The 23,445-nt window shown below is 48.8% G+C and overlaps 15 protein-coding genes across 15 annotated transcripts; 8 read left to right on the top strand and 7 right to left on the bottom strand.

The window, feature by feature from the left end:
* Positions 1-209: 209 nt before the first annotated feature.
* Positions 210-1,544, top strand: FMAN_13252 (uncharacterized protein; the record flags this gene model as incomplete). Its single annotated transcript, XM_041832698.1, has 1 exon — positions 210-1,544. The coding sequence occupies one exon, from the start codon at positions 210-212 to the stop codon at positions 1,542-1,544; it is 1,335 nt and encodes a 444-aa protein (XP_041683135.1).
* Positions 1,545-1,710: 166 nt separating this feature from the next.
* On the bottom strand, positions 1,711-2,403 carry FMAN_13251 (uncharacterized protein; the record flags this gene model as incomplete). The annotated part of the gene is made up of 1 exon (XM_041832696.1): positions 1,711-2,403. The coding sequence occupies one exon, from the start codon at positions 2,401-2,403 to the stop codon at positions 1,711-1,713; it is 693 nt and encodes a 230-aa protein (XP_041683134.1).
* Positions 2,404-3,886: 1,483 nt separating this feature from the next.
* FMAN_13250 (uncharacterized protein) lies at positions 3,887-4,875 on the top strand (the record flags this gene model as incomplete). Its single annotated transcript, XM_041832695.1, has 4 exons — positions 3,887-3,930; positions 3,984-4,110; positions 4,157-4,558; positions 4,609-4,875. The coding sequence occupies 4 exons, from the start codon at positions 3,887-3,889 to the stop codon at positions 4,873-4,875; spliced, it is 840 nt and encodes a 279-aa protein (XP_041683133.1).
* A 366-nt stretch (positions 4,876-5,241) lies between these two features.
* FMAN_13249 (uncharacterized protein) lies at positions 5,242-6,236 on the top strand (the record flags this gene model as incomplete). Its single annotated transcript, XM_041832694.1, has 4 exons — positions 5,242-5,411; positions 5,459-5,585; positions 5,639-6,048; positions 6,140-6,236. 4 exons carry the CDS (start codon positions 5,242-5,244, stop codon positions 6,234-6,236), a joined length of 804 nt encoding a protein of 267 aa, XP_041683132.1.
* A 109-nt stretch (positions 6,237-6,345) lies between these two features.
* FMAN_13248 (uncharacterized protein) lies at positions 6,346-7,388 on the bottom strand (the record flags this gene model as incomplete). The annotated part of the gene is made up of 3 exons (XM_041832693.1): positions 6,346-6,515; positions 6,563-6,782; positions 6,837-7,388. 3 exons carry the CDS (start codon positions 7,386-7,388, stop codon positions 6,346-6,348), a joined length of 942 nt encoding a protein of 313 aa, XP_041683131.1.
* Positions 7,389-7,785: 397 nt separating this feature from the next.
* FMAN_13247 (uncharacterized protein) lies at positions 7,786-9,150 on the top strand (the record flags this gene model as incomplete). Its single annotated transcript, XM_041832692.1, has 1 exon — positions 7,786-9,150. The coding sequence occupies one exon, from the start codon at positions 7,786-7,788 to the stop codon at positions 9,148-9,150; it is 1,365 nt and encodes a 454-aa protein (XP_041683130.1).
* A 36-nt stretch (positions 9,151-9,186) lies between these two features.
* Positions 9,187-10,593, bottom strand: FMAN_16133 (uncharacterized protein; the record flags this gene model as incomplete). The annotated part of the gene is made up of 2 exons (XM_041832691.1): positions 9,187-10,396; positions 10,583-10,593. 2 exons carry the CDS (start codon positions 10,591-10,593, stop codon positions 9,187-9,189), a joined length of 1,221 nt encoding a protein of 406 aa, XP_041683129.1.
* Positions 10,594-11,090: 497 nt separating this feature from the next.
* Positions 11,091-11,642, top strand: FMAN_13246 (uncharacterized protein; the record flags this gene model as incomplete). The annotated part of the gene is made up of 1 exon (XM_041832690.1): positions 11,091-11,642. One exon carries the CDS (start codon positions 11,091-11,093, stop codon positions 11,640-11,642), a length of 552 nt encoding a protein of 183 aa, XP_041683128.1.
* A 118-nt stretch (positions 11,643-11,760) lies between these two features.
* Positions 11,761-13,696, bottom strand: FMAN_13245 (uncharacterized protein; the record flags this gene model as incomplete). The annotated part of the gene is made up of 8 exons (XM_041832689.1): positions 11,761-12,085; positions 12,130-12,354; positions 12,413-12,641; positions 12,690-12,757; positions 12,806-13,068; positions 13,119-13,199; positions 13,248-13,349; positions 13,394-13,696. The coding sequence occupies 8 exons, from the start codon at positions 13,694-13,696 to the stop codon at positions 11,761-11,763; spliced, it is 1,596 nt and encodes a 531-aa protein (XP_041683127.1).
* Positions 13,697-14,173: 477 nt separating this feature from the next.
* FMAN_13244 (uncharacterized protein) lies at positions 14,174-15,356 on the top strand (the record flags this gene model as incomplete). The annotated part of the gene is made up of 2 exons (XM_041832688.1): positions 14,174-15,110; positions 15,157-15,356. 2 exons carry the CDS (start codon positions 14,174-14,176, stop codon positions 15,354-15,356), a joined length of 1,137 nt encoding a protein of 378 aa, XP_041683126.1.
* Positions 15,357-15,739: 383 nt separating this feature from the next.
* FMAN_13243 (methyltransferase) lies at positions 15,740-16,985 on the bottom strand (the record flags this gene model as incomplete). The annotated part of the gene is made up of 3 exons (XM_041832687.1): positions 15,740-15,979; positions 16,026-16,763; positions 16,818-16,985. 3 exons carry the CDS (start codon positions 16,983-16,985, stop codon positions 15,740-15,742), a joined length of 1,146 nt encoding a protein of 381 aa, XP_041683125.1.
* Positions 16,986-17,342: 357 nt separating this feature from the next.
* Positions 17,343-18,450, top strand: FMAN_13242 (uncharacterized protein; the record flags this gene model as incomplete). The annotated part of the gene is made up of 3 exons (XM_041832685.1): positions 17,343-17,933; positions 17,980-18,327; positions 18,373-18,450. The coding sequence occupies 3 exons, from the start codon at positions 17,343-17,345 to the stop codon at positions 18,448-18,450; spliced, it is 1,017 nt and encodes a 338-aa protein (XP_041683124.1).
* Positions 18,451-18,644: 194 nt separating this feature from the next.
* FMAN_13241 (uncharacterized protein) lies at positions 18,645-19,343 on the bottom strand (the record flags this gene model as incomplete). The annotated part of the gene is made up of 1 exon (XM_041832684.1): positions 18,645-19,343. One exon carries the CDS (start codon positions 19,341-19,343, stop codon positions 18,645-18,647), a length of 699 nt encoding a protein of 232 aa, XP_041683123.1.
* A 949-nt stretch (positions 19,344-20,292) lies between these two features.
* On the top strand, positions 20,293-20,721 carry FMAN_13240 (uncharacterized protein; the record flags this gene model as incomplete). Its single annotated transcript, XM_041832683.1, has 1 exon — positions 20,293-20,721. The coding sequence occupies one exon, from the start codon at positions 20,293-20,295 to the stop codon at positions 20,719-20,721; it is 429 nt and encodes a 142-aa protein (XP_041683122.1).
* A 127-nt stretch (positions 20,722-20,848) lies between these two features.
* FMAN_13239 (uncharacterized protein) lies at positions 20,849-22,903 on the bottom strand (the record flags this gene model as incomplete). Its single annotated transcript, XM_041832682.1, has 4 exons — positions 20,849-21,531; positions 21,581-22,038; positions 22,087-22,363; positions 22,414-22,903. 4 exons carry the CDS (start codon positions 22,901-22,903, stop codon positions 20,849-20,851), a joined length of 1,908 nt encoding a protein of 635 aa, XP_041683121.1.
* Between the last annotated feature and the right edge of the window lie 542 nt (positions 22,904-23,445).

Below are 23,445 nucleotides of genomic sequence, written 5' to 3'. Positions count from 1 at the left end.
GGAATGTTACTGGCATGGGATCCCCGCAAAATGTAACATGACGTTCTAGCGAAGGATTGAAGGATCGGCAACCTCGGCACGTTTTAGGTGAGGAGAAAAGACTAGGGAAGATCCGAGGCGCGTCTCACTCACCTCAACATACTTTCAGACACTCCCCAAATTCATCAAATTAACCCGTCAATCGAACATTACTCACACGAAACCTCAAAATGGCAGATGAAGTTGAACCAAAGAGGCTGAGCCAACCATTCTCAATCCCAGACCCGACCAGCTTCTCCAACTTCCAGCGCGACATCTACCAATCCTTCCGCCCACCGATCTTCTCAACAAACCCCACAGAATGGGAGTCGCTAGCCAAGGAAAAGATCCCCGCCACCAATTTTGGCTATGTCTACGGTTCAGCAAGTAGTGCTGCTACTGCGAAAGCGAATAGCGAGGCGTTCAGCCGATACCGCCTCAAGCCGCGCTTTCTCGTTGATGTCACCAGGCGCGATGTTGATGTTGAGCTGTTCGGTGAAAAGTACAAGAGTCCGCTGCTTGTAGCGCCTATTGGTGTGCAGAGCATTTTGCACCCTGATGCGGAGGAGGCTACGGCGAGAGCGTGCCATAACGTCGGCATGCCGATGATTCTATCGACTGCTGCAACGCGCACAATTGAGGAGGTCGCTGCGGCGAATGCAGATGGCGATCGGTGGTATCAGCTGTACTGGCCAAAGCCGCAATTCGAGGACGTCACGGCCAGTCTTCTCGCGCGCGCAAAAGCTTCAGGCTACAAGGTCCTCGTCGTCACGCTGGACACTTTCTCACTCGGCTGGAGACCTACAGACCTCGACACGTCGTATTTGCCGTTCATCTGGGGGCAAGGCTGCCAAATTGGTTTTTCGGATCCTGTCTTCAACAAGTTGTTCGATGAGATGCAGAAGAATGACTCGCGAAGTATTGCTGAGAAGTTTTCGGAGCTTTGGACGATTATGAGACGGCCTGGGACTGTGTACGGCGCCGCAAGGGTCCTCGCTAATGCAAAGACAATGATCAAGTCAAAAGCTTGGATTGACGTGATCAACTCCGGCACATATCGTTCTTGGGCCGACCTGGAAATCTTGAAGGATCTCTGGGACGGACCAATTGTTCTCAAAGGAATCCAGACAGTCGAGGACGCCCATCTTGCCATTGAGCACGGCATTGATGGCATCATCGTCTCCAACCACGGCGGCCGCCAACTAGACGGCGCCATAGCATCACTCGATGCACTGGCGGATATCGCTGCGGACAAGAAGGTCAAAGACTCAGATCTGACCATCATGTTTGACAGCGGTGTCCGAACTGGCTCAGATGTATTGAAGGCATTGGCCCTTGGTGCAAAGGCGGTCTGCATTGGAAGGCCGTATGCTTATGGTCTTGCTGCAGGTGGACAGGAAGGCGTGGAGCATGTTTTGAAGTGCTTGTTGGCGGATATGGATAATATGCTTGCTAATGCTGGGAAGAAAAGTGTAAGGGACTTGAGCCGGGATGATCTTCAGATTTTGCCGCTATCCAAGATTTGATTGCATGCAGGTGTATCTATGTTCTAGCTAGCTAGCCATTTCTATTTATCCGAAACTATTACATGTCCAGAAGCCATCCAGAATCCACTAAGTGAATACATCATCAAGATGATGAAAAGAAAGAAAAATCGCCCTTGAGCCCTCCGCAGAACCCATTACTCAAAGTTTACTTGGAGCAAGGCTTGCCATCAGTGTTACCGCAATCATTAGTATCAGTGCACTTGGATCCGCAACCATAGCTGATAAAGTCAGAAGGTGTAGTCTGCTCCCAGTTATCCATACACTGGGTCTCATCTCCATTACCCCAGTTACATCTCTGTCGACGATATCCCTTCTGTCTCATGACCTCCTGCTGGGTCCAAACAGTATGGCAAGCGCCATCATCCCAAGTACAAGCAGTCAGGTCCTGAGCCTGAACACACTTGGACTCGGTGTCGGTGGTAGTGAAGTCAAGACCAAGGCTGAAACCCTCGATCTCAGCACCAACGCTGACACTGATACTCTCAGAGCGCTCCTGGCAGACTTCGTTGCCGACGAGCTTGGTGGCAGTGCAGACTTGGGTGCCGGTGCAGTAGATGTTGCCGGAGGCTTTCTGCCATGGGGTATACTCCTTGGAGGTCTCGAGGACGAAGTAGTCGTACCAGCATTTGCGGACCTTGGGGAATTTGTAGGGATGAGTAGTTCGGTCGGAAGTCACGTATGTTCCTTCGCCGTCGGTGTAGGGACCTTCGTAAGTCCTGGAAGTGTCGTCGCAGACGGGGAAACCATCACGCTTGGCGAGACCTTGGCTAGAGGCAGTTGGACCAGCATGGGCGATAGCCAGGAGAAGGGAAGAGGAGAGAAGGCTCTGAAAGAGCATGATGAATAGTGTTGATGATTAGCGTTAGAGATTGGAAAGAAGAATGAGTGAATGAATGTGGTTGATGTTGAGAGCGATGCTTAGATCGAGGCGCTCTGCTCTGGGCTTTATAGTCATCATTAGACACTCGATTCTCTCAGCTGTCTTATCCCATATAGTGAGGATCATCCCATAAGCCGCCAAGGACTCAGGATCACCGAAGCTGAGGAGTAAATCTCACGACAAAAGACAAGACGAAACATGAGCATGCATCTTCCCGGCTCGCCAAGTCCAACAATGTCCACATTAACAGCCAGTAAACAGCTTCGGACAGTAAAGACGAAACTAATGATAAGCGGTATGATCTCCATGGCTGTAGCTGAAACAATAAGTAGTAATGCAGTCAGTAAGCATAATGGTTACACAAGAGGTTGCCCACCAACCTCGCAAAACTTCGATTGTGAATAGCGGGCTCATCTGCGCCGTGGATACCTTCATCGTAGCAAGAATAAGGCGCCACTTCTACATTAAGCGCATAAAGTTGAGACTTTTACATACTAGTCAGCAATAGCTTGCTCTATGATCTTCTCGAAGCTTTCTCCTGAAGTCTTGGCCCCCATACTTGGCAGCTTACTCTCGGGACGTCGGGCTCCACCCGTTTGATTGCAGATAAGCGGCGACCACAGCTGCCAAGTGATGATCTGCCGATTTATCCAAGCACTGCTCACTATTACACAGAAGCTTTTCGCCTTGTCGGCAGTCAGGGGCCAAGGCGTTAGGCGGCGGCTGTAACTCCAATCACGGATCATCGCTTCACACCTCCTTTTTGGATCCGCGAAGGAACACAGCAGACGTGATGAAAGAACAAAAAGAGTAAACTTACGTCAAAATGGCCCTGGTAAAGGACTGTGATCTCGATAATTCCAGTTGCGGACTGCCACGCTCAGTGCTTGGACTAAGAATGGTGCATTATTTGCAGGAGTGTAGCAACTTTATCGACAATGAAGATTGCACTGGGTCCGGTTCTCTCGGCGAGGAGATCTCTGTAACAATCTCACAACAGTGAGGGCGACGAGTATTTTGCCCGTATGTGTTTTTTTGGTGTTCTTTACCTTTGTGGCGTGGAAGCTGAAGCCTTTTTTGACCCCTCAACCTTATCACAGTCACGGTCAACTCGATTTTAAACTTTGTCCTGAAATTGCCAATCATCCTGGTACAAATATGCCGTACCATTTTGACTTTGTTCACTCGAAAGGCTGTTTGGCCAGAGACCGAGAAATGCAGTGCATTGTACCACTTAGAGTTGACTATTTGGATCTTTGTCGCCAGGACTATCGGACCTGCAATATTGACCTCATGAATTTAATATCCGGAATCATACACCATCGCCATGGATTAGCCTTTCGCGTCATACCAATCAAAAGAATATAAATATTACAGTTACCAGCTAACCCGAAGGACCCCCTCCCCCCCAAAACACTCAGTCGCTTATTTCCCGCCAACAATGGATCCCAAGCCTATCGAAGCGTTCGGCACCTCCCTGCAAGAGTATATGCTGGTTCCGCTCTGTACTGTATTGACTGACTCACTAACGCGTGCAGATACTACAACAACAAATGCCTTTCAGACGTCGTGATTCGATGTGAGGGCCAGGAATTCGCAGTCCACAGCCTCGTCATTTTTTGTCACTCCGACTACTTCAAAAAGCAGCTGACTGGACCGTGGAAGGTGAGTCATCGTATCCCAACTGGCAACACAGGCTGACCGAATGAAGGAGAGCCAAGACAAGATCATAGAGATCACAGACTTTGAGGCAAATATTGTGGAGGCTATGCTTCGTTTTGTTTATTCTTTCGACTACCACGTCCCTCCCAACACGCCCCCTATGATCTTCCACGCCAAGGTCTACCAGATAGGGGATAAATATGGCATCGAAACACTCAAAAAGCAAGCTCTAAACAACTTCAAACGCGTTGTTGAGAGTGCCGAAGTGACCACTGAGTACGCGAGTGATTTAGCGGATGCGGTCACCACGGTGTACACCACTACGCCACCAGAAGACCGAGGCCTCCGAGATATCGTCATGAATAGCTCTTACTGGAGGCTTCGCCAGCTAATCACCATCGAGTCATTCAAGGAGAGTCTACCCATGAATGGTGACTTTTCAACCGACCTTGTCAGTTCCGCGTATGAGAATTAGAGAGACAATTACTGATTGGTCGATAGTTAAAGGCTATAACGTCTCGATCAGGCCAAGGAGAAATCCACACATGCAGCTGTTATATGTGCAAGACTAAGTTCACAATGAGAATAGATTCTCTGGCTGATAATGCCAGTTTCTTGTGCGGTCCATGTCCAGTTCGCTGTCCGGTCTGTGCTTGGGGACCGCAGCCGTCGTATTCACTCGAGGGATGGCTTTACTATTTCAGACAGGATCCAAACAGTGTTGTGAAGCAAGGGGACGGACGGCGTTTCATGGATTTATTGCAATAGCATGAGGAACAAGTACAGATTGAATGGTCAAGATGATGTTGCGCATTTGATTATTCACCGGATGAGAAATAGATACAAGATTTGATAAATACATTGGTTACAAATCGCGGCGTCTATAAACCTGGGCGAATCCTATATGCACTTAGTGGCAACACAGAATATTATCTTGCTTTTCCTGTAGGTCTTACGTGGCAGTTCGGTTTATTTACATCTCCCAGAGCATTGGTGATTATTCTGCTTAGCCAAAGTATAGCCCGTTCAGTTTTCAATGAAGTAGATCCTTTTGTCGCATGAAATGTCGAGTTGATCAGTGACCCCGCAGCGACCTCAACTTGTGGCTGAAATTTCTGCGGGAGGCTTACCATTATGCCTCGAAATAAGAATGAAAAGCGTTCCGCTGTCCCCTCCCCCTCATTTCCTTCTTCTTTTCTTGACTTGCACCAACTATTCCGCCCCGGATACATCAGAGTCAAACTGTCCCCTAGCACAGAGATGCAGTCACCGCCACATGAAGAGTTTGGCGCATGTTTGAAGAAGTATGTTTTCATATCACCAGTCCGATGTACTGTTGTTGACAGAACAGGTATTTCAACAATACAAGCCTTTCAGACGCGGTCATTAAATGCGGAGGTCGGTGTTTTGCAGTCCACAGTCTCATCCTTTTTTGCCACTCCGAATACTTCAAAAAGCAGCTCGATGGGCCGTGGAAGGTTTGAGAAGCACCTCTTTTCCGTGAAAGTGAACCAAAGCTAACAAGCCACAGGAGAGTTCTGAGCGAGTGATAGAAATTATGGATTTCGACCCCGCTGTTGTCAAGGCAATGACACTTTTCCTCTACTGTTTTGATTACGAGTCCCCCGCCGATTCATCAGCTATGATGTTCCATGCCAAAGTGTATCAAATCGCTGATAAATATGACATAGAGGCGTTGAAGAGACTCGCTGCGATGAAGTATCGCACCAGTGTTGAAGCGGGATGGGAGATGGATTGCTTTCCAGAAGCAATCGAACTGGCGTATACAACTACGCCACCGGGGGATAGGGGATTACGTGATATTGCTGTGGAGATTATATTCAAGAGGCTTGGCAAGCTGATGACCCAAGACACGTTCTGTGGAAAGATGCGCGATAATCCAGAGATCGCTGCTGACATTATTCGATTTACAAATAGGACGTGTGAAAGGGTCAGGGAATATAAGTGCAGAACGTGCAGACGCGTCTTTTTATTAGGCTTTCCTGAGTTCGAGGAGCCTTACCAATTGCAGTACTGCCCGTGTTGCAATACCCGTCACTCCTCTTGGAGACCTGAGGCTGGGAGATAATAACTACCCAGACGGTCTTGGCTGGTTTGGATACTGTTAAGTAAGACTATTTCAATACACTCATTCTAGTTTACCAACACATTATCAAGGCCAGCGATTCCCACGCTTCAAAACACTTTCCAAAGTTCACTAGATAAACCACTTCTGCCTTAATATCCCTTGACGCCAACTCTGAAAAGCGAAGCGTCACTTTCGATCTTCTTCCGGAGGGGTCCATTCTTGAGTTCATCGATATCCCATTTCGCCCAGATAAAACGCCCATGTAGGAACTCGGCCTCTTCAGACGCCGCCCAAACAGCAAAATCGCCAGGCAATTTGACTACATTTTCGTCAGTATGGGAAAAGCTTCTGAGGGTCAATACATACTGTCATCCCACTTGAAACTGTTTTCATCAGTGAAACGCTCGAACGATTCAGTGTAGTGAAGTCCCGGCTCGAAACTAATGACCTGCATCTCACTGGACGGGACGGTCATGGCGATGTGCTGCATCATCATTGTTCCAGCGCTCTTAGTGGTTGAGTATAGAGGAACGGGAACAGACATCTTGGTATCGTGAATTACAATGCTGGATAAGTTGAGGAGAACCTGATCGGTGTAAGATTATAGAACGACAAATGTCTTAAGCGCTTATGGACTTACCAGCTTTCGCGAAGGGTCGATTTCTCGCTGCTTATAAAACAAACTTGTCCACAGATATGGAGCAGTAAAGTTCACTCCAAGACCATCCTTGAAGGTCTCATATCCGAGTCCAAGAATAGTGTTGGGCAGCCACATTTTCGCGGCACTCAAAACGAGAACATCAACAAAGACACCATCTTCGGCGAGTTTCTTCCAGAACTCTCGCGTGGCATTCTCATTGGAAAAGTCATTGATAATCGGGATAACCTCAACGTTGGAGTACTTCGTCTTGATCTTGTCAGCAGCTTTGTCCAATGTATTTTTGCGTCGGCCTGTGATGATGAGACGGGTCGCAGAGGCTGCGGCGAAGGACTCGGCGATGCTGAAGCCAATTCCAGTAGAGGCTCCAGCGACGAGAACAGTATGGCCAGCCTGTGAGAGCTCAGGACGAGATGGCGAGATTGCTTCGTATGACTCGCGATGAATTTTGGTAACGAGGCTGCTGCCATTGGTAGGTGCCTCGGCATTCTCCCAGGGGTTTTCCTCGGGCCTTGTCTCTGCTGTGGAAGGCATATTGGAAGATTGTTGTACGGTATTTGTATGGTGAAAGTGATATGTTGATTATAATGTCAATGCAAAACTTATAAGAATCGGGCATTTATATTTTATATAAGAGATTTTAACTAGTTCTATGTGCCACGACAAGGAGCATAACATAATCTTGACGTATCGGAAGCCTGCGGATGAATCTATTGAAACCCGCCAGAAACCCGCCTGCTGCTCCGAAAGCGCTAAATTTCCAGGCTTCGCATAGAAAGCGATAAGCTTATCTCGGATGGTATTCCACCAAAACCCCGCAGAATTTCCGCGTGGCAGCTGACAAAGGTCGCTAACGTTATTTTTACCGCTCTAAAACTCGCCCGCAGCCAACAACAGAAACCCGCAATCCTTCCGCAACAACATAATCAGAATGGGTTCTGCAACAAAGCTCAAAGCGTGCTACGCGTGCACCAACGGAAAGCGGAAATGTGACAAAGCTCAACCTGTTTGCGGGCGCTGTAATGATCGAGACGTTGAGTGCCGATATCCACCTACCAAACGGAAGAGGCTGCACTCGTCAGCACCAGGAGCGGAAAATGGCGGACAGAGTCAGGACAGGCTCAGTGTTGGGCCACCGAGTCTGATGCAAATCCCTTTCTCAACACCAAACAATGGCTTGATTGACCTTAATCAGTGGGCAGCCAGTTTGAGTAATTGGGACGCTCTACCCGCTGCTGAGCTGCCAGACGACTCACCCGCAACCAGCAGCGAGACAATCTCGAGCCAGAAGGATGCTGTCGACTTCTTCCTCAGACCTGACGCGTGGGCCATTCGGCATATTCCCTTCACTACCCCATCCTTTCCCAACTCTGTCTGCATGAACTATGTCCACGGAATTCACGAGTTCTTCACAGAGTGGGTTACAAATTCGCATAGCCCGTTCATACACAACCAGCTCTACGCCGATGCTGGGCTCCCACCAGCAATTCAAGATGCCTTCACCTGTATCATCCTTCACAACTCCAAAACACCCGCAAATGAGACGGTGATAGATGAATTACTAACATCGAAAGCAGCAGCGTTACTCAAAGCATATTGCCCTGACCTCGCTGGTCCTGAAGCGACGCTTGGCATTCGTGAGCACCTCTCTCGAACACAAGCTCTATTCGTCCATCTTGTACTCGCACTCTTCTCACCCTCTATTGGTGCGCGAGCCAGTGCTGAGCAACAGATACAAACTCTCCTTTCATGGACGCGTCAACTCTGGGAAGCCGCTCTTCGTGATCCGGATATCGGCCTGCCATGCGATGGTGGCGATAGCTCATCAGCTGCAGCCTCTGCCAACAGTATCATTCTGGACTCCATATTTGACGGTGATCCACTGCCTCGTAAATGGCGCTCTTGGGTTTTGTCAGAGAGTATCCGTCGCATATGGCTGATGGCAACATCCACCATTGGAGTATACCTCACACTTAAACAGAAATGGGCTGAATGTCACGGTGGCATTTGCTTCACAGCTCATAAAGACTTATGGGAAGCCAAAACCGGTTTTGCATGGGCAGCAGAATGTCGGAAAGCAGATCCTCTTTTCATATGTAGTTTAGACTGCGAGGGTCTTTTCCTGAGTGCAAAGGCATCAGATGTAGATCCGATGCTGATCAATCTCTTCACGATTATGTGGGGTGTTGAAAGAGTCGAGAATTGGGTTGCAAGAACATGTGAACCTGGAGAGGATGTAAGGGTTTGGAGGGGGACGGATTTGCCTATGGAAAAGGGAAGGATTGCACCTTCATGAGATTTGATATAGATGACGACCGTTATATAAACATGCTCACTTATTCTGCAAAGACATATCAACCGTGACATTCAACACATTCCGCTTCCATGCAGGAGACTCGTATGACTCATCAAAGATACTCCGCAGAAACCCAAACGCTCTTGGCTTTCCGTTCTCAATCTCAGAGACATGACTCCCCACTGTATTCCTCTCAAAGGTAATCTCCGCTCCTTTCTCACAGAGTCTATCAACCGTCGCATCGGTAAGGTCTATAGTGCAGAACTGATCCTGTATAGCCTTGTACAGAAATATGGGCATCTTGGGCGTATCTCTGTATCCCAGCTTTGCTTGCTTATCGTAGAGTTCTTGTAAAATCGGAGCTCTTAGATCCGCACCTCCACCCTTGAAGAACGCGTAAATGTCCTGCCCGGAGTATTTGCCCACATTTTGAGTAACCTCGGTGTTCACGACTGACATAAACTCGTCCTTCTTCCCCGGTAAAAGACGAGTTTCTAGGTAAGCTCGTTCTTCAGGATAATGCGCTATAATTCCTAGCAAGAGGGCAATCAGAGTCCCAGCGATAGGGCTTTTGTTAATCTTGTCCAGTGCGGCGGATATGTCATCCACGAGACCACTTACAACAGCTGCTGAGATATTGAGCTTTGGCGCATAGGATGGCTGCAACTCGGCCGCGGAGAACGTCGCGATTGAGCCACCGCTGTATCCCCATGTCGCAGTGCTGAAGCCTGAATTATCCCCCAAACTAAGAAGATTATGAACAGCGTGTAAGGCGTCGAGAGTCGCATGGCCTGCCTGTACACTTGCGCCAAATGCAGCGTTCGGTCCAAGGTGATCTGGAGTGTTGACGATCCACCCAAAAGAGAGCATCTCAGTGATCAAAGAAGTGCTTGATTTAATACCAAGATTCGGTTCGCTTTTCGCCATCACTCCAGACAAAGCGTATGAAGGGCTGGAGTCGACGTTGCATGTGTTGTACGCGAACTGATATGAGAGAATAGCTGCTTTTCCGGATGGAGATTGGTACAGCGAAGTTGGAATGAAGAGCGTAGCGACAGCCCATGATGTATGACCCCGTGAGTCTGTTGAGCGGTAAAGGATGTGATATACAGCTATGGCGCCATCCACGATTCTGGTGAGGTTTGGTGCGGAACGAATGCGGAGGACATCGCCGGGTTGTCTAATTCTCCAGCCATCGGGCGCAGAATACCATGGGTCTTCGCTTGGTGGGAGCTGATGCTCCAGACTTGTATCGTCAGTGATGATATTCCTGTCGGTGGCTTTTTCGACGGCGCATAAATTTAGCAGCCATTCTAGAGAAGAAATTTTGTCGTGGATGATATTGCAAGAGCAAAGTGAAGGTCAGCATTTGTAACGGAGATGACCTCAGGTCACTGTGCTTCATGCTTTGTGAACAGTAGGGATCGCCCACCAGAGAGACATATTGGAAACCATTGGTCGCATAGGTCCGACTATCCCAGACGGGAGGAAGCAAGAAACATGAAAACATCTATACCTCGAGCTTTTCATCTGGTCATATCTCTCGATTCATCCGATCTCGGGAATTTGGAGTCAGGATGTCTGCTACCTTGAGTATGAACCAAGCGCTAATTGCTATGTAAGGAACAATGGTGGTACCGGAGGAACTGTTGATTTTGGGTTTAATTATGGCCATTCTACTGGTATTTAAAAGTAATAAGAGGTTAGAACATTTATCAGGACTCTTGTTCTTAAAGAGCTAGCATTCAGCTGCCGTACAGAATTCCCCAAAAGCGTAATATCATACGGGCCGCCAAAGCGGAATTCTCCACCTGCGCTGTTTTACGTGAGACAAAGTCTGACATGTGAGATTATAGTTCTCACTACAACTGCCGAAGCCTTATAAGCTCCTGCATTCTTCCTTTATCGGACAGGCGTTACAATCAACTTCAAAATCCAACATGACAAAGCCGCAAATCATCGTCAAAATACCTCCAACCTCCGATGCGGAGGATAAAACCCTCGTCTCAACCCTAACTGACATCGTCAACACCGCCTACATGAAGGCCGAGTCAGATATCTTCATTCCATCATACCAACGAACAACCACCGCCGAGATCACCAAATTTCTAAGCAACGGCCAACTCGCGGTAGCGTACCTGCAGCCAAATGACGAGCCCATCGGCTGCGTTTTCATCAAACTCATGACCTCCACTCTCGGAGAGTTCGGCATGTTGGCACTCGATCCACAGTACCAAGGCACTGGCGCAGGGCGACAATTAGCAGTCTTTGCGGAGGATGAATGCAGACGAAGAGGGTGTACGACGATGCAGCTTGAGATTCTTGTGCCAATGACATTTCATCATGAGGGAAAGGCGAGGTTGTTGGGGTGGTATACGAGGATGGGGTATGAGCTTGTGAAGTTGGGAGATTTTGCGGTTGATTATCCTGATTTGGTCAACTTGCTTGCTGGACCGACAGAGTATCGTGTTTTTGAGAAGAGTCTCGTGTAACGATGCAAATAAGAGTTATTTGAACATAAACAGGCTAATAAAATCATGATTGCAAACTGGCTTCCTTGATATTGCCACTCATGAGCAGAGGTGAACCGGGACATGTCGATATCAGAGCCTAAGTCTTGGCATGAATATCAACATCATCCAAAATAGCCTCATTCCTCTTCGCAGCAGCATCTCTCGCCCTCTTAAGCCGTCTCGTCGCAACATCCACTTTCCAAGTGAACGACCAAGTGATCACATTCATGATAATAGCCATACCAATAAATCCCATCGCGATCCCAAAAGATGTAGTATACCTCGGTGCAAAGCGCGAATTGAACAGCTGTGATCCAACTGCGCCTCCAATCTGGCCGTAGCTATTGGCAAACGCAATGGCAAAGGCTGAACCGGTTGCTCCGTCTGTGGTTTGGACTCTCCATGGCCACATCATTGTGTACCTTGTCTGTTAGGAAATGTCGAAGAGGGGTTTGGTTTGACTTACCAGGCAATTGAGAAACCTCCTGCTATTACAGTAGCTGCATACACACCGCCTGTGTTGGGGAAGGTGTATAGAACAACGTAGCAAGCTTCTATGATTATCATGAAACTTAAGGGAATCAGAGGTAAAGGAAAACGGCCGGTGTTGGCGACCCATCCAAACACTATGGTGAGCACACAGGCAAAGATGGCTGGAGGGATATTAAGCAGCTGGGCTTCCGCGATACCACTGCGATAAACTAATGTCAGCTATAGCTACACTTCTAAACACCTTTGTGTAGACTTACGTGAATCCCAAGTTCGCAATGACCGTCGGCTGATAAAAGTTGAGCCCCGTCGTTCCGATGGTATAAAATGCCCAGCAGAGAAGAAACAGCCAGAGTTTGTGATCTTTAAGAGTATGCCAGAATTCTTGCCAGTCGAAGTCCTTCTCAGCCGCTCTAGGGGCGTTGATGGGAAGTCTAGCTTGTACAAATGCCTTTTCTTCTTCGGACATCCAACGAGCTGTATCCGGGACTGTTTCCAATGTCAGTATGTGGCGCTGTGTCAGTGGTGTGAACTCACAGTCAGGCATGAAGATATATGCATAGATACCAAGAAGTATTGTGAATACTCCCTCAGTTAAGATGAGCCTGAGAGTTGAGTCAGTCGAGCCGAGAGACATGTTGTTGGGTGCATACCATTTCCATCCCGATAAGCCCTGCGCATGGACACCGTTGAATGCAAAGGCAAGAACACCGCTAACGACAGCACTAAAATTACCGAGGATAGTGACAAGAACGATGCGCGATGCCATTTCATCGGGGCGATACCAGTAGCATAACTGCAGAAGCATACCAGGCCAGAGTCCTGCCTCGAAGAGACCAAGAAAAGCGCGGACTGTATACAATCCAGCGGCATTCGTCACTGCAGCGTGACAGACGAGAACTATGCCCCAGGATATCTGTTCAGACAGTGAGACGGGCTAACCAGTGACAAGATGGAGAGACCAACCATGATTCTTGCTTGCCAAACAGATGGCTTGAGTCGCTTTACCAAAAGGTTTGAAGGTGTCTCTGCCAGGATATACGGGATCTGAAAGCTAATCAGTGATAGTCATACGATCTAGGCTTGCAGACAGACGTAGTATGCCATAGTGACAAAGTTGTAGTCATCAGCTGAGATGTTCAGCTCTGTCATGATATTCCTCGGCGTTCCACGATCCATGATCCGCGCATTCGAAACCTGCTACATTAGCACCACAACACCAAATATAGTACTGCACTCACGTTGGAAGCATCAATTGACTTGACCATATACATGACCGAAAGCAAAGGAATGAGATGCCAATCAATTCGTCGCAGCAACTTCTTCTCCTGCTGACTACTCAACCTAGTCCGCGCTCCCATAAGCGTCCCATCATAACCGACAATGTTATCGTCTATATCGCCTGAAGTGGGGATAGACTCTCCGCGGGTGACGGTGTTGTAGTGTTGCTTGACTGGCGGTTCACCAGACGAAGAGTCGGGAATAACATGATGAGTCTTCTCATCCAAGGCTCCAGGGCCTTTGGAGATACCAGAAGAAACCATTTTCTTGATAATCTTCTCTCACCTTCGCAGAATCTATCAAGGTACACCCATAAAGATATAAATCTTGGCCCCCTCACTTGTGTATCCATCCTACTCCTCACCCCGCGATATGTCGACATCCGCGATCGGCATTCCTCATCTTGGCGTGCGTGGGGGATATAATCGCGCAACCCGTTACATCCAGCGGTTATCTCCAAGACTATCTAAGAAATGATACTACTCCGAAAACTCATGCGAGTATTTCTATAAAAGGTGGTGCCATCTCGGATCCGAACTTGAGTCTCCCCGCTTTTGGCAGATGAGGAAATACTGCCCGTCAATGGTGACATCTACGTAACGATAAAAAAGAAAGTGATTGGCTTCTCGAGATTGCTTATCAATCTGTGACGATCAACGTTATATCAAGATACACGGGGCCCAGTTTGGACGGGTTCATATCTTTTACCCCTCTTTGTTATCTGCAGGCTGTTATCAACAATGAAGCTCATCAGCAGCATCCTCTTCAGTGCCACTGCGGCGGCAGCGTTCAACCTGGGAAACGTGCAGCTCCCCTTTTCTCACGAATCACTTGCATCGTCACCTCTTCTAGATCTTCACAAGTCACTCGTCGAACGTCCTTCAATCACTGGTTCAGAGAAGCACGTCACCGACTTTCTCAAAACATACCTCCAAGATGCAGGGTTCACTGTTGAGACTCAAGCAGTTGCCAAGAACCGCGATAATATCTTGGCGTACTATAATAACACGAGAAACACAAGAGTCCTCGTGACGTCTCATATTGACACTGTTCCCCCTTTCTGGCCCTATGAACGACGAGGTGATGAGATTTGGGGGCGAGGAACAGTCGATGCAAAGGGCAGTGTCGCGGCACAGATCATTGCTGTTCAGGAACTATTTGAGAAGAAAAAAGTCAGTGGAGGTGATGTTGCCCTTTTGTTCGTGGTGGGCGAAGAGACGGGTGGACCCGGAATGGGCAATGTCAATGATCTAGGCCTATCCTGGGAGTCCGTTATCTTTGGTGAACCGACAGAGCTCAAACTTGCTCGAGGTCATAAAGGTGGATTAGGCTTCACCGTCAAAGCTAATGGAAAGGCTGGTCATTCTGGATACCCTGAGACTGGGAGCAATGCGATTGACAGCCTTGTTCGTGGATTAGCGGCACTTCAGAAGGTTGAATTACCTGGGAGTAAAGAGTTTGGAAACTCTACTCTAAACGTGGGTAGGATTGAAGGTGGTGTTGCAGGGAATGTCATCCCGGCGAGCGCTTATGCCACCGGGGGAGTCAGAGTCGCCGGTGGAACTCCAGAGGGTATCAGGGACTTGATTCGTCGGGTAGTTGAGGGGAGTGATCCGAGCCTTGTTGTTGAGTTCTTGTATGGTATTGGACCAGTACCTACAGACTACGATGTTGACGGTAAGTAAGGATATAAGGCTATGAAACTGTGACTGACATCGGATAGGCTTTGAGACTGTAGTGTTGAACTACGGAACAGATATCCCGAGGCTAAATGGAGGTCATAAGAAATATCTTTACGGACCTGGCTCGATTCTCGAGGCGCACTCTGCGCATGAGCACTTGAAGGTTTCGGATTTGGAGCAGGCTATTGAGGGGTACAAGAAGTTGATATCTCACGCTCTTAACCAACCTTCTGAGCTGTGAGGGAAGATCAGTCAAGATCAAATTGATTCTAGGCTCAAACATTACTACAGGACCATTGTCTGTAGTCCAAATCACTGCTTGTCCTCAGGTCTCGTAGCAATAAAACAACAAAGTTCAATGACTTGGAGGGGTTGAGCTTTTGTATATGACTATGTAGTTAACTGCTGCCTATAGGGTTAAGACCATCTGTGTTCGCAGCTTGAAGCTTAACATCATAGACAGCAGTCATCCCATAGTTATACACAGAGACTCATACCGTCCAAGTCATCAAGGGTAAGTCAATTTCCTCCTATATCCAAACGCCCGCTTAGCTATCCATGCTTCGTAATCTAAAAGCTCTTTCCATGCTCTCTCATCAGATACAACCAGCGTATCTGCCTTAATTAAGCCTCTGCTGGCTTCCGCCCAGTGATGAATCGATAACTCGTGATCAATCTCAACTCACGACTTCGAAACTCCCTCTTCACACCCTCCATCAACACCATAACCTGATCGTGCGAATAATTCCACACACGCGTGAACAAAGCCGGTGTATGCGACTCAACCGACATTTGCATATGCGTCAGCTCAAACTTTCCCAGCTCCTTCAGCGTCGGGTCTTTCGCCCAGGGACCAATGGGTATCTACCAAAGTCAGTAACCAGCGATGTAACGGTGAGATGAAACTTACTCTATAAACTCTCTCAACGACATCTTCGAAACCAGCATCAATCATCCACTGCTTATGATACTTGGCCACATTGATCTGCTTTCCAAACATCTTACTCGCCTCATCAAGCTTATTAACCCACTCCATCGTCCACGGCGCCCTATCGCAACTATCGTCGTCGCTGAAGATCCACGCATCATACTCTTGCATCTCCATATACCCGCCTGGCTTCAGATGATTAAGCGCCTGCTTGTAGAACCGCATCCAATCTGCGCTCGTGCCGCTGAGCGCCCGGCCGTGGATGTAGTCAAACCTCTCACTCTCGCGGTACGTCCACTCATCTTCGTAGTCGTCGACGTGAAACATGCAGTTACCGGGTACCCAGTCCGGCTGGATCGGAGAAAGGTCTACGCCTGCGACTGTTGCATTGGGGTACTCATCTGCCATTTCTATGGCCCAGATGCCAGTGCCGCAGCCGAGATCCAGTATGCGGTATTCCTCGGGTGAGTCTGGGTTAGGTAACGGCGCTGTGTGAAGAGCGCCGCCGAGGAGCAAGCGCCAGATGTGATGCTGAAGATCTAGACGTTGTTGCTCCTGGTCGTCGTTTGGGAGGACGTATTGGCCCTCGCGAAAAGCGTGGTAGCGACGGCCATTTTCATACTGGTAGTCGTAGATTGATGACGTGGCGGAAGCAGTGTAGACCGAGCCTCGGTCAGAGCCATAAGTAGAGTCTGCATCATCGGCAGCTATTTCATCCTCCTAAAAATGATTAACACGATAAATTGAGTCATGTGTGAATGAGTCAGAGCGTACATCGACCTGGAGCGGCGCATGCTCTTCTGGCTGTTGGTCCTCGTCATCTGCGGGCGATCGGCGCGTCTCACCAGGATCTTGACCCGACAGAGTGGTAACGGGTGGAGGAGACCCTGACGCTACGGGCGACGAAGAAGTCTCTGGTTTGGAATCGTGTTCAGAGCCCATAGTTGGCAGAGCTGGCCCAAATAAGCACTATTAGGTATGTGAAACCGTAGTCATGTCAAGCTCGAGCGGAGTATGAGGGAGGGAAAAGATAATCAGCCACGTGGGGAACAGGCGCGGGACACACGGGAGAAAGAAAAGACAGAGAGAGAAGAGAGAAAACTGGGAATTCCAGGGCCGTGGTACGATTGGGCTCGATTGGGTCTAGTCACATCGATCTAGGAATGCATCTCCGTCTTTTAGAGGGGGGCCCAGACTCAAGCAGCACCAACTAAAGCCAAGTCGGCTAAGGAAATAAACCCTCACCGAATTTCTCCCCCTTCTCCTCTTTCCATTTCAGAACCAAGACAAACAAAAGCAATGGCCAACGACAAACTCATCTGCGTAGTTGGCGCCACAGGCAACCAGGGCGGCTCCGTCGCCCGTCGCTTTCTCAAGGCGGGCTTCAAGGTGCGTGGCTTGACCCGCAACACCGCCTCACCCTCCGCCCAGGCCCTGTCATCGGCGGGAGCCGAAGTCGTGGCTGTTGATCTCAATGACGTCTCGACTCTCAAGAGTGCCTTTGCGGGAGCAAACGTCATCTTCAGCGTGACTAACTACTGGGAGCCCTTTTTCCGACCGGATTGTCGGGAGCAGGCTGCCAAGGAGGGCATTTCGTGTCGCAAGTTTGCGTATAATGTTGAGGTGCAGCAGGGCAAGAATATTGTCGATGCGGCTGCTACAGCCGTTGATACGCTGGATGATAATGGGTTCTTGGTCTCGACGCTGAGTCAGGCTGAGAAGTGCAGTGGAGGCAAGTTCAAGGAGTTGTATCATTTTGATGGCAAGGCGGATGTTTTTCCGGCGTATGTTGATGAGAAGTATCCTGAGCTTGCGGCCAAGATGTCGTGCATTCACACGGGGTACTTCTACACGAGCTTCAACATTCTACCCGACTCTTATATGAACAAGGTAGGTTCATCCACGTTTAACATGGACTGGCACTGATAAGAAGTAGCTCCCTGATGGGACCTTTGAAATGTCCTTCACTACCTCCCCCGACAGTCTCGTTCCTCATCTCGACCCAGTGGGCGATCTAGGCAACTTCACCTACGCCGTGTACCAAATGCCCCCTGGCAAGGCCTACATGGCTGAAGGCACAACCTGCACATGGCCAGAGTGGATCGAGACTTGGGGCCGCATCAACAACGTCCCTGTCAAGTACCGCCAGGTGACGCCAGACGAGATGACAGCTGCTACGCCTGATCGCGACGCGGGTATCGAGACAGGGTATATGTTTTCGTATACTTCTGATCCTGGATACGATGGCGGCATGAAGTTGCTCAAGGCGAAGGATATCCAAGAGGTATGTGTTTTGTTCTGGGAGTTTGGAAAAATGCTAACTTGACAGGCTGGTATTGACTGCCCTATGACGAGCTGGGAGGAATGGGCAAAGAAGTACGACTGGTCTGCTATTCTTAACAAATAAGGGCTCCAAGATATCCAGGCACGGTGATTATTAGCGCAGAATCTGTTGCGGGAGGAACTTTTTAGAGTAGACTACATTACGGCCGGAAGTATGATGAACAAGCATGAGAACTAAGTATTTCTTTTCAATTTGTTGTTTTGATAAGGCAGAACTTCACTATATTATATCAGACGACCAAGACACCATGATTATTGTCACTCCTCTAGCTGCCATTTCGCAGCGCCTTTCGCATGTAACTCGACGGTATCAAACATCGGCACATCGACATCCCCAGGCTTCAGTATCATCTGCAACTCTGTACAGCCCAAAATAACCCCTTCAGCACCCCTCCCATACAAGTCCTTAATCTGATCCATGTAAAAGTCCCTTGACTGAGGCAATATCTTGTTACACGAAAGCTCTTCGAAAATCACACGATCCATCCTCTGCCTCGTCTCCTCCCCCTTCGGAACAAGGACTTCAACCCCAAACCTCCTCCCCAGCCTCCCCTTCAAAAAGTCCTCCTCCATGCTGATCTTTGTCCCCAACAACGCAACTTTCTTCAACCCTTTTTTAACAATCGCATCTCCCGTAAAATCAATGATATGCAACAGTGGAAGGCCCGTTGCGTTTTCAACATCTTCTGCCCAGCGATGATTCGTGTTTACGCAGAGAACGATGGCTTCTGCGCCGATAGACTTGAGATTCTTCGCTGCGGTGCAGATTTGGCGGGATACTTCGTTGTAGTTACCTGCTTGGAAGAAACTGAAGAGCTCGGCGTGGTCGAAGGAGTGAAGGAGGAGTTTGGAGGAGTGGCCGCCGCCGAGACGGTTTTGGACATACGCGTTTATTTGTTTGTAGTAGAGGAGGGTTGCGTTGTAGGTCGTGCCACCGAGAAGACCTAGTACGCGCATCTTCGCTAGCTATTATCCGTCCTTCGCCTCAGTATGATGAGATTGAGCGAGAGTTGTACAGAAATTAGTGATGAGAGGAGTATGTAGTGGTTGAACGACTTCACGCTTGAGTCGAGTGGAGGTGGGGTTGATTGTGTTAGTGCGAGACCTTGAAGGAGCTAACTCTAGCGGGATGGAAGTAATCCTATTGGCAGGGATTTCTTATCGGCCGCCCTTGATCTCCTCGCTGGGCCCACTGTTTTGTGCTACTCTAACGGCCACGTTCAAGTGAGCATTTCTTCCAAGTGAGAAGTTAAGATGTTTAGAACATCGAGAACGAATATCTTGGATAAAGTTATTACGTTTATGTATACTTACACTAAGTATTTATTAGCTGGCCTTGACTTCAGACCCTTAGCTTGAAATCTCGCGTCTTACCACATAAATATGCTAAATTTCAATCATCGCTAACATAGCGAATCAAGACTAAAACCGAGAGAAAACACTTTACAGGTAGCAAATATGTAAATAAGAAGATTGTTCTTTTCTTTGTTACACTAAGGAGGCAAATGGCTTTGTTGATGAATATACAGATATTACGTTTAGCAAATAGACTGATTCGCTACCGGGTAGTATAATCAACCCAAGCACGTAGGGGCAATAACAGCACCAGTACTTCGTCTTTTGTGTAGTCTTTATCATTAGACAAGGGTATTCCGACTCCCTTTACTCATTAATAGCTATTATGGGCCCTTCAAGTTCGTCCAGGTCTCTGCCTCATACTCTTCTGGGACCTGAAAGATGACGGCGGAGGTCCGCGGGGCTCGGAGATGAGTCCGCGGGGATTGTCCATACATAAGAGACAACAACGTACTCTGTAGTCTACAGTGAACTAAGCTATTCCTAACCACATCTTCACCACATCACAATCGACATCTTTGTTAATGAGAAGGTTTTCCAATCTCACAAAATGACATCTAAATCATCCCACGTTGACTGGACATCTTCTCTCGACAATTACGAAAAAGGCTTTGAGAGTATCTTCATCGGTAAACCAGAAACCACCGGAGCCGATCTCGAAGGTCTCTTCACTCAAGACTATACATCAATTGTGGACGGAAAATGTATCGAATTCCCCGAGTTTGTTGACCACATTCAACATCTGCGACAGGTTACGACAGCTATCAAAGTCCAAGTGACGCATTTCCTTCGAGAAGGCAAACAACTCGCCGAGCGCCATTTTGTCACAGCCGAGTTTTCCAACAAACCTCCATCCAAATACGAGGTCTTTCTCTTTGCGAGTGTTGACGAGAGTGGAAGGATTGAGAGGTTGGTGGAGACTGTGAGGCACACGGATGGTTTGGAGGAGCATAAGAACCTGGGCAGCGCCAGGGATTGAGAGGATGGCACCGGAACACAGGGAATAGGTATGATTCCGTCAATTATAATCATCATTAAGACTCCAAGGGTATAATGCTATCTAAAATTACCGTATAACAACCATATACAACAAAGAAAAAGAAATATTAGGTTTCCTTGACTGCCTCAATTAGCTTCCATTCCCATGTCGTCTGATGCTGGATGCACTCTTGGAGAATCTCAGGATCTTCCCACCACCAGCGGTCGGCGACGATGTATTCTCTCCAAACTTCCATCCAGAGCATGCGCCCCACAAGATTACGAAGTTCTTGTCTCAGACCCTCTTCAGATATGTGACCTTCTCTCACATACTGAAGCTGACTATTGTCAAGCGGGATAGCGAAGAATGGTGTCGTCTCGATACAATCAGGATCGACACGTAGAGATGCACCATTCAGCCAAAGAGGGAGTAACTTGCTTGGGTTTGTGCAACGGAAACTAGCTTCCAGGTTGAAGAGAAGATGATCTTCAATCCACGCTCGTAGAAGCGGACCGAGAGTGCTAGTAACGGGAAGGGGATCGATGATGGTGAGTTGCAATGAACCACCTGGCTCAAGACATCGATGAATGTTTCGTAAGAGAGCGGGGATATCCTGTGATGGCATAGCGAGAGGAAGGCGCAGTGAGTGAACGGCTTCAACGGTAGATGGGGCGACGGGGAATGCGGAGGGTGATCGCACTGGTGTGAGGACAGGGTGAATATTGGGAAATGAAGAGGGTGATAATGGTGCTGCGGAGAGATGGTAGACTTGTTTGCAGTGATTCACGGCAGCGAGGTATGAAGTCACAGCTGTGAGATGTTAGTTGGGTGTGATTAGTACGTGAGTGAGATCACTTACCAGGTGTTTCATAAAGAGCAAGGATCCTCTTCGGTGGATCCGCCGACTCATCATCAAGATCATCATTGATCTCAGAATACTCGGGTCCATCCATGTTGAACATGGCAGAAAGCATCCACTGCATCTTCTCAACTTCCAGATCCTGACATAAGCTCGGCGGATTATTGACACCCTGCGCTTCAGCAAGACGTATGAGTCTGACCATGTTGTCCTCTTTGGCAAGTTGCTTGACACCCAACTGCATCGCGTTGAGTTCCTTGGGGATGATAGCTTCTGGCTCGGGGACAGGTTCGTCAGGGAATTGGAAAGAGGGCTCAGTGGGCGTACAGGCCCATTCACTTGGAGGCTGCCAACCATCGCTGCTCTCGACACGTAGTGACGCCGTGGATGATGGCATGCGTCGTGGGGTCTTGGCCTTGGTTGGTGATCGACTACTCTGTGGACGTTGAGGTTGGGATCTGAATGAGGTGAGCAGATATACGTTGTGAGTGATGATTGAGACTGACTGAGTGCTTGGTGAGCGGGCGCGATGCTTAGACTTGATGCTGGGTGTCGCCATGATTGTAACACCGCAATTGATGAGATACGGTGTATCGTAGGATGTGCGTTGAGATGTTGTCGCCTCCGTACTTCGCGCGACAAACGAGTCATCGCTCAAGGCTTGGATGAGAGGCCACGGCTGTATAATGACTCGCTCAAGAGTTTCTGTATCCCAGGGCGCAGATGACGATGTGAGTGTTGGTGAAGGCGGCTCAAGAAGCGTGTTATCCCCAACGTATAGGTCTGCCAAAATATTAGCATGATACGAACAACCACCGCGCGATGTCGCAAACCTTGAGAGCGATCCAGAATCTGTCCATTTCGCCTTGCGCTGAGATCAACGACCCTCGCCATATTGATTTTCGTCTGCTCACTCCTCACCGAAAAGGTCGAAGCTTCATCTGCCTCCAACTCATAATTCCCCGCTAGAGCGCTCGCTTTCGAAGACGTCGACGACACAGAGTCATTCCCTCTCTCGGCATTCTTTCGCTTATTATAAAAGTTCCCAAACGACGGTGCCTCGCTCGACGAGTTAGACCCGCGACTGAAGATTGACCGCGCTTTTGTCGCAGATTTGCCGGTCGCCGCTTTGTTCTCACGATGTTCCTTTCGCGACTCCTTGGGAGCAGCCCAACTGACCTCCCACATGTTGAGGCGATATCGATCAAGGTCTGAGATTCGGAGGGCGAGGTTCGATGCTGGCTTTCGGAGGATGGAGTAGAAGCGACCGCGGGTGGAGGACTCTGCCGCAGCGTCTGGTTCTGTTAATGAGGACGGCACCATGGTGTCATGCATGCTGAGCTGAAAGACAACAACACAAAGCAAACTTGATGAGGGGGAGCAGGGAACAGGGGGGGAGGGGGGAAAGTCGGACGAGGGTTGCATACGAAATTAAACAAGAGAGAAACATACCCAGGGGATTGGGTCAAAGGGGGCGAGCGGGCTTGCAGCTGGCGAATGCGAGGCTGAACTCTGTCGTCTTTGCGGAGAGTGTCGAGGCCTCAGTTGCGAACGGGATTTGCGGAAGTCTAATGGCGAGAAAGTGGCTGGCGGCATGGGAGATCCGAGCCTGGGTCCTGCGGAATGCGGTATTCCCAGCGGAAGAGCAGGTTATTTACGCGAAGGACGCTATGTGAGATTAAGAATACGGATAGCTTACGATTTACCCGAATTGAAACGGTGGTACCGAGAGAGCTCTTAAGCTGGGGAGACGAATTTCAGCTGTGCTCATGCAGGGGAACAGGGCAGATCACCTCATGTCATGGTCTCGATGCGGCCTGGGCGTTGGAGTGGCTTGCGGCTATCGGACGCCCTTTTTGGCTGAG

Source organism: Fusarium mangiferae (genome assembly GCF_900044065.1).
Source record: "Fusarium mangiferae strain MRC7560 genome assembly, contig: FMAN_scaffold007, whole genome shotgun sequence".
In the NCBI taxonomy this organism is placed as follows: Eukaryota; Fungi; Ascomycota; class Sordariomycetes; order Hypocreales; family Nectriaceae; genus Fusarium; species Fusarium mangiferae.
This window is presented reverse-complemented; position numbering and strand designations above follow the sequence as displayed.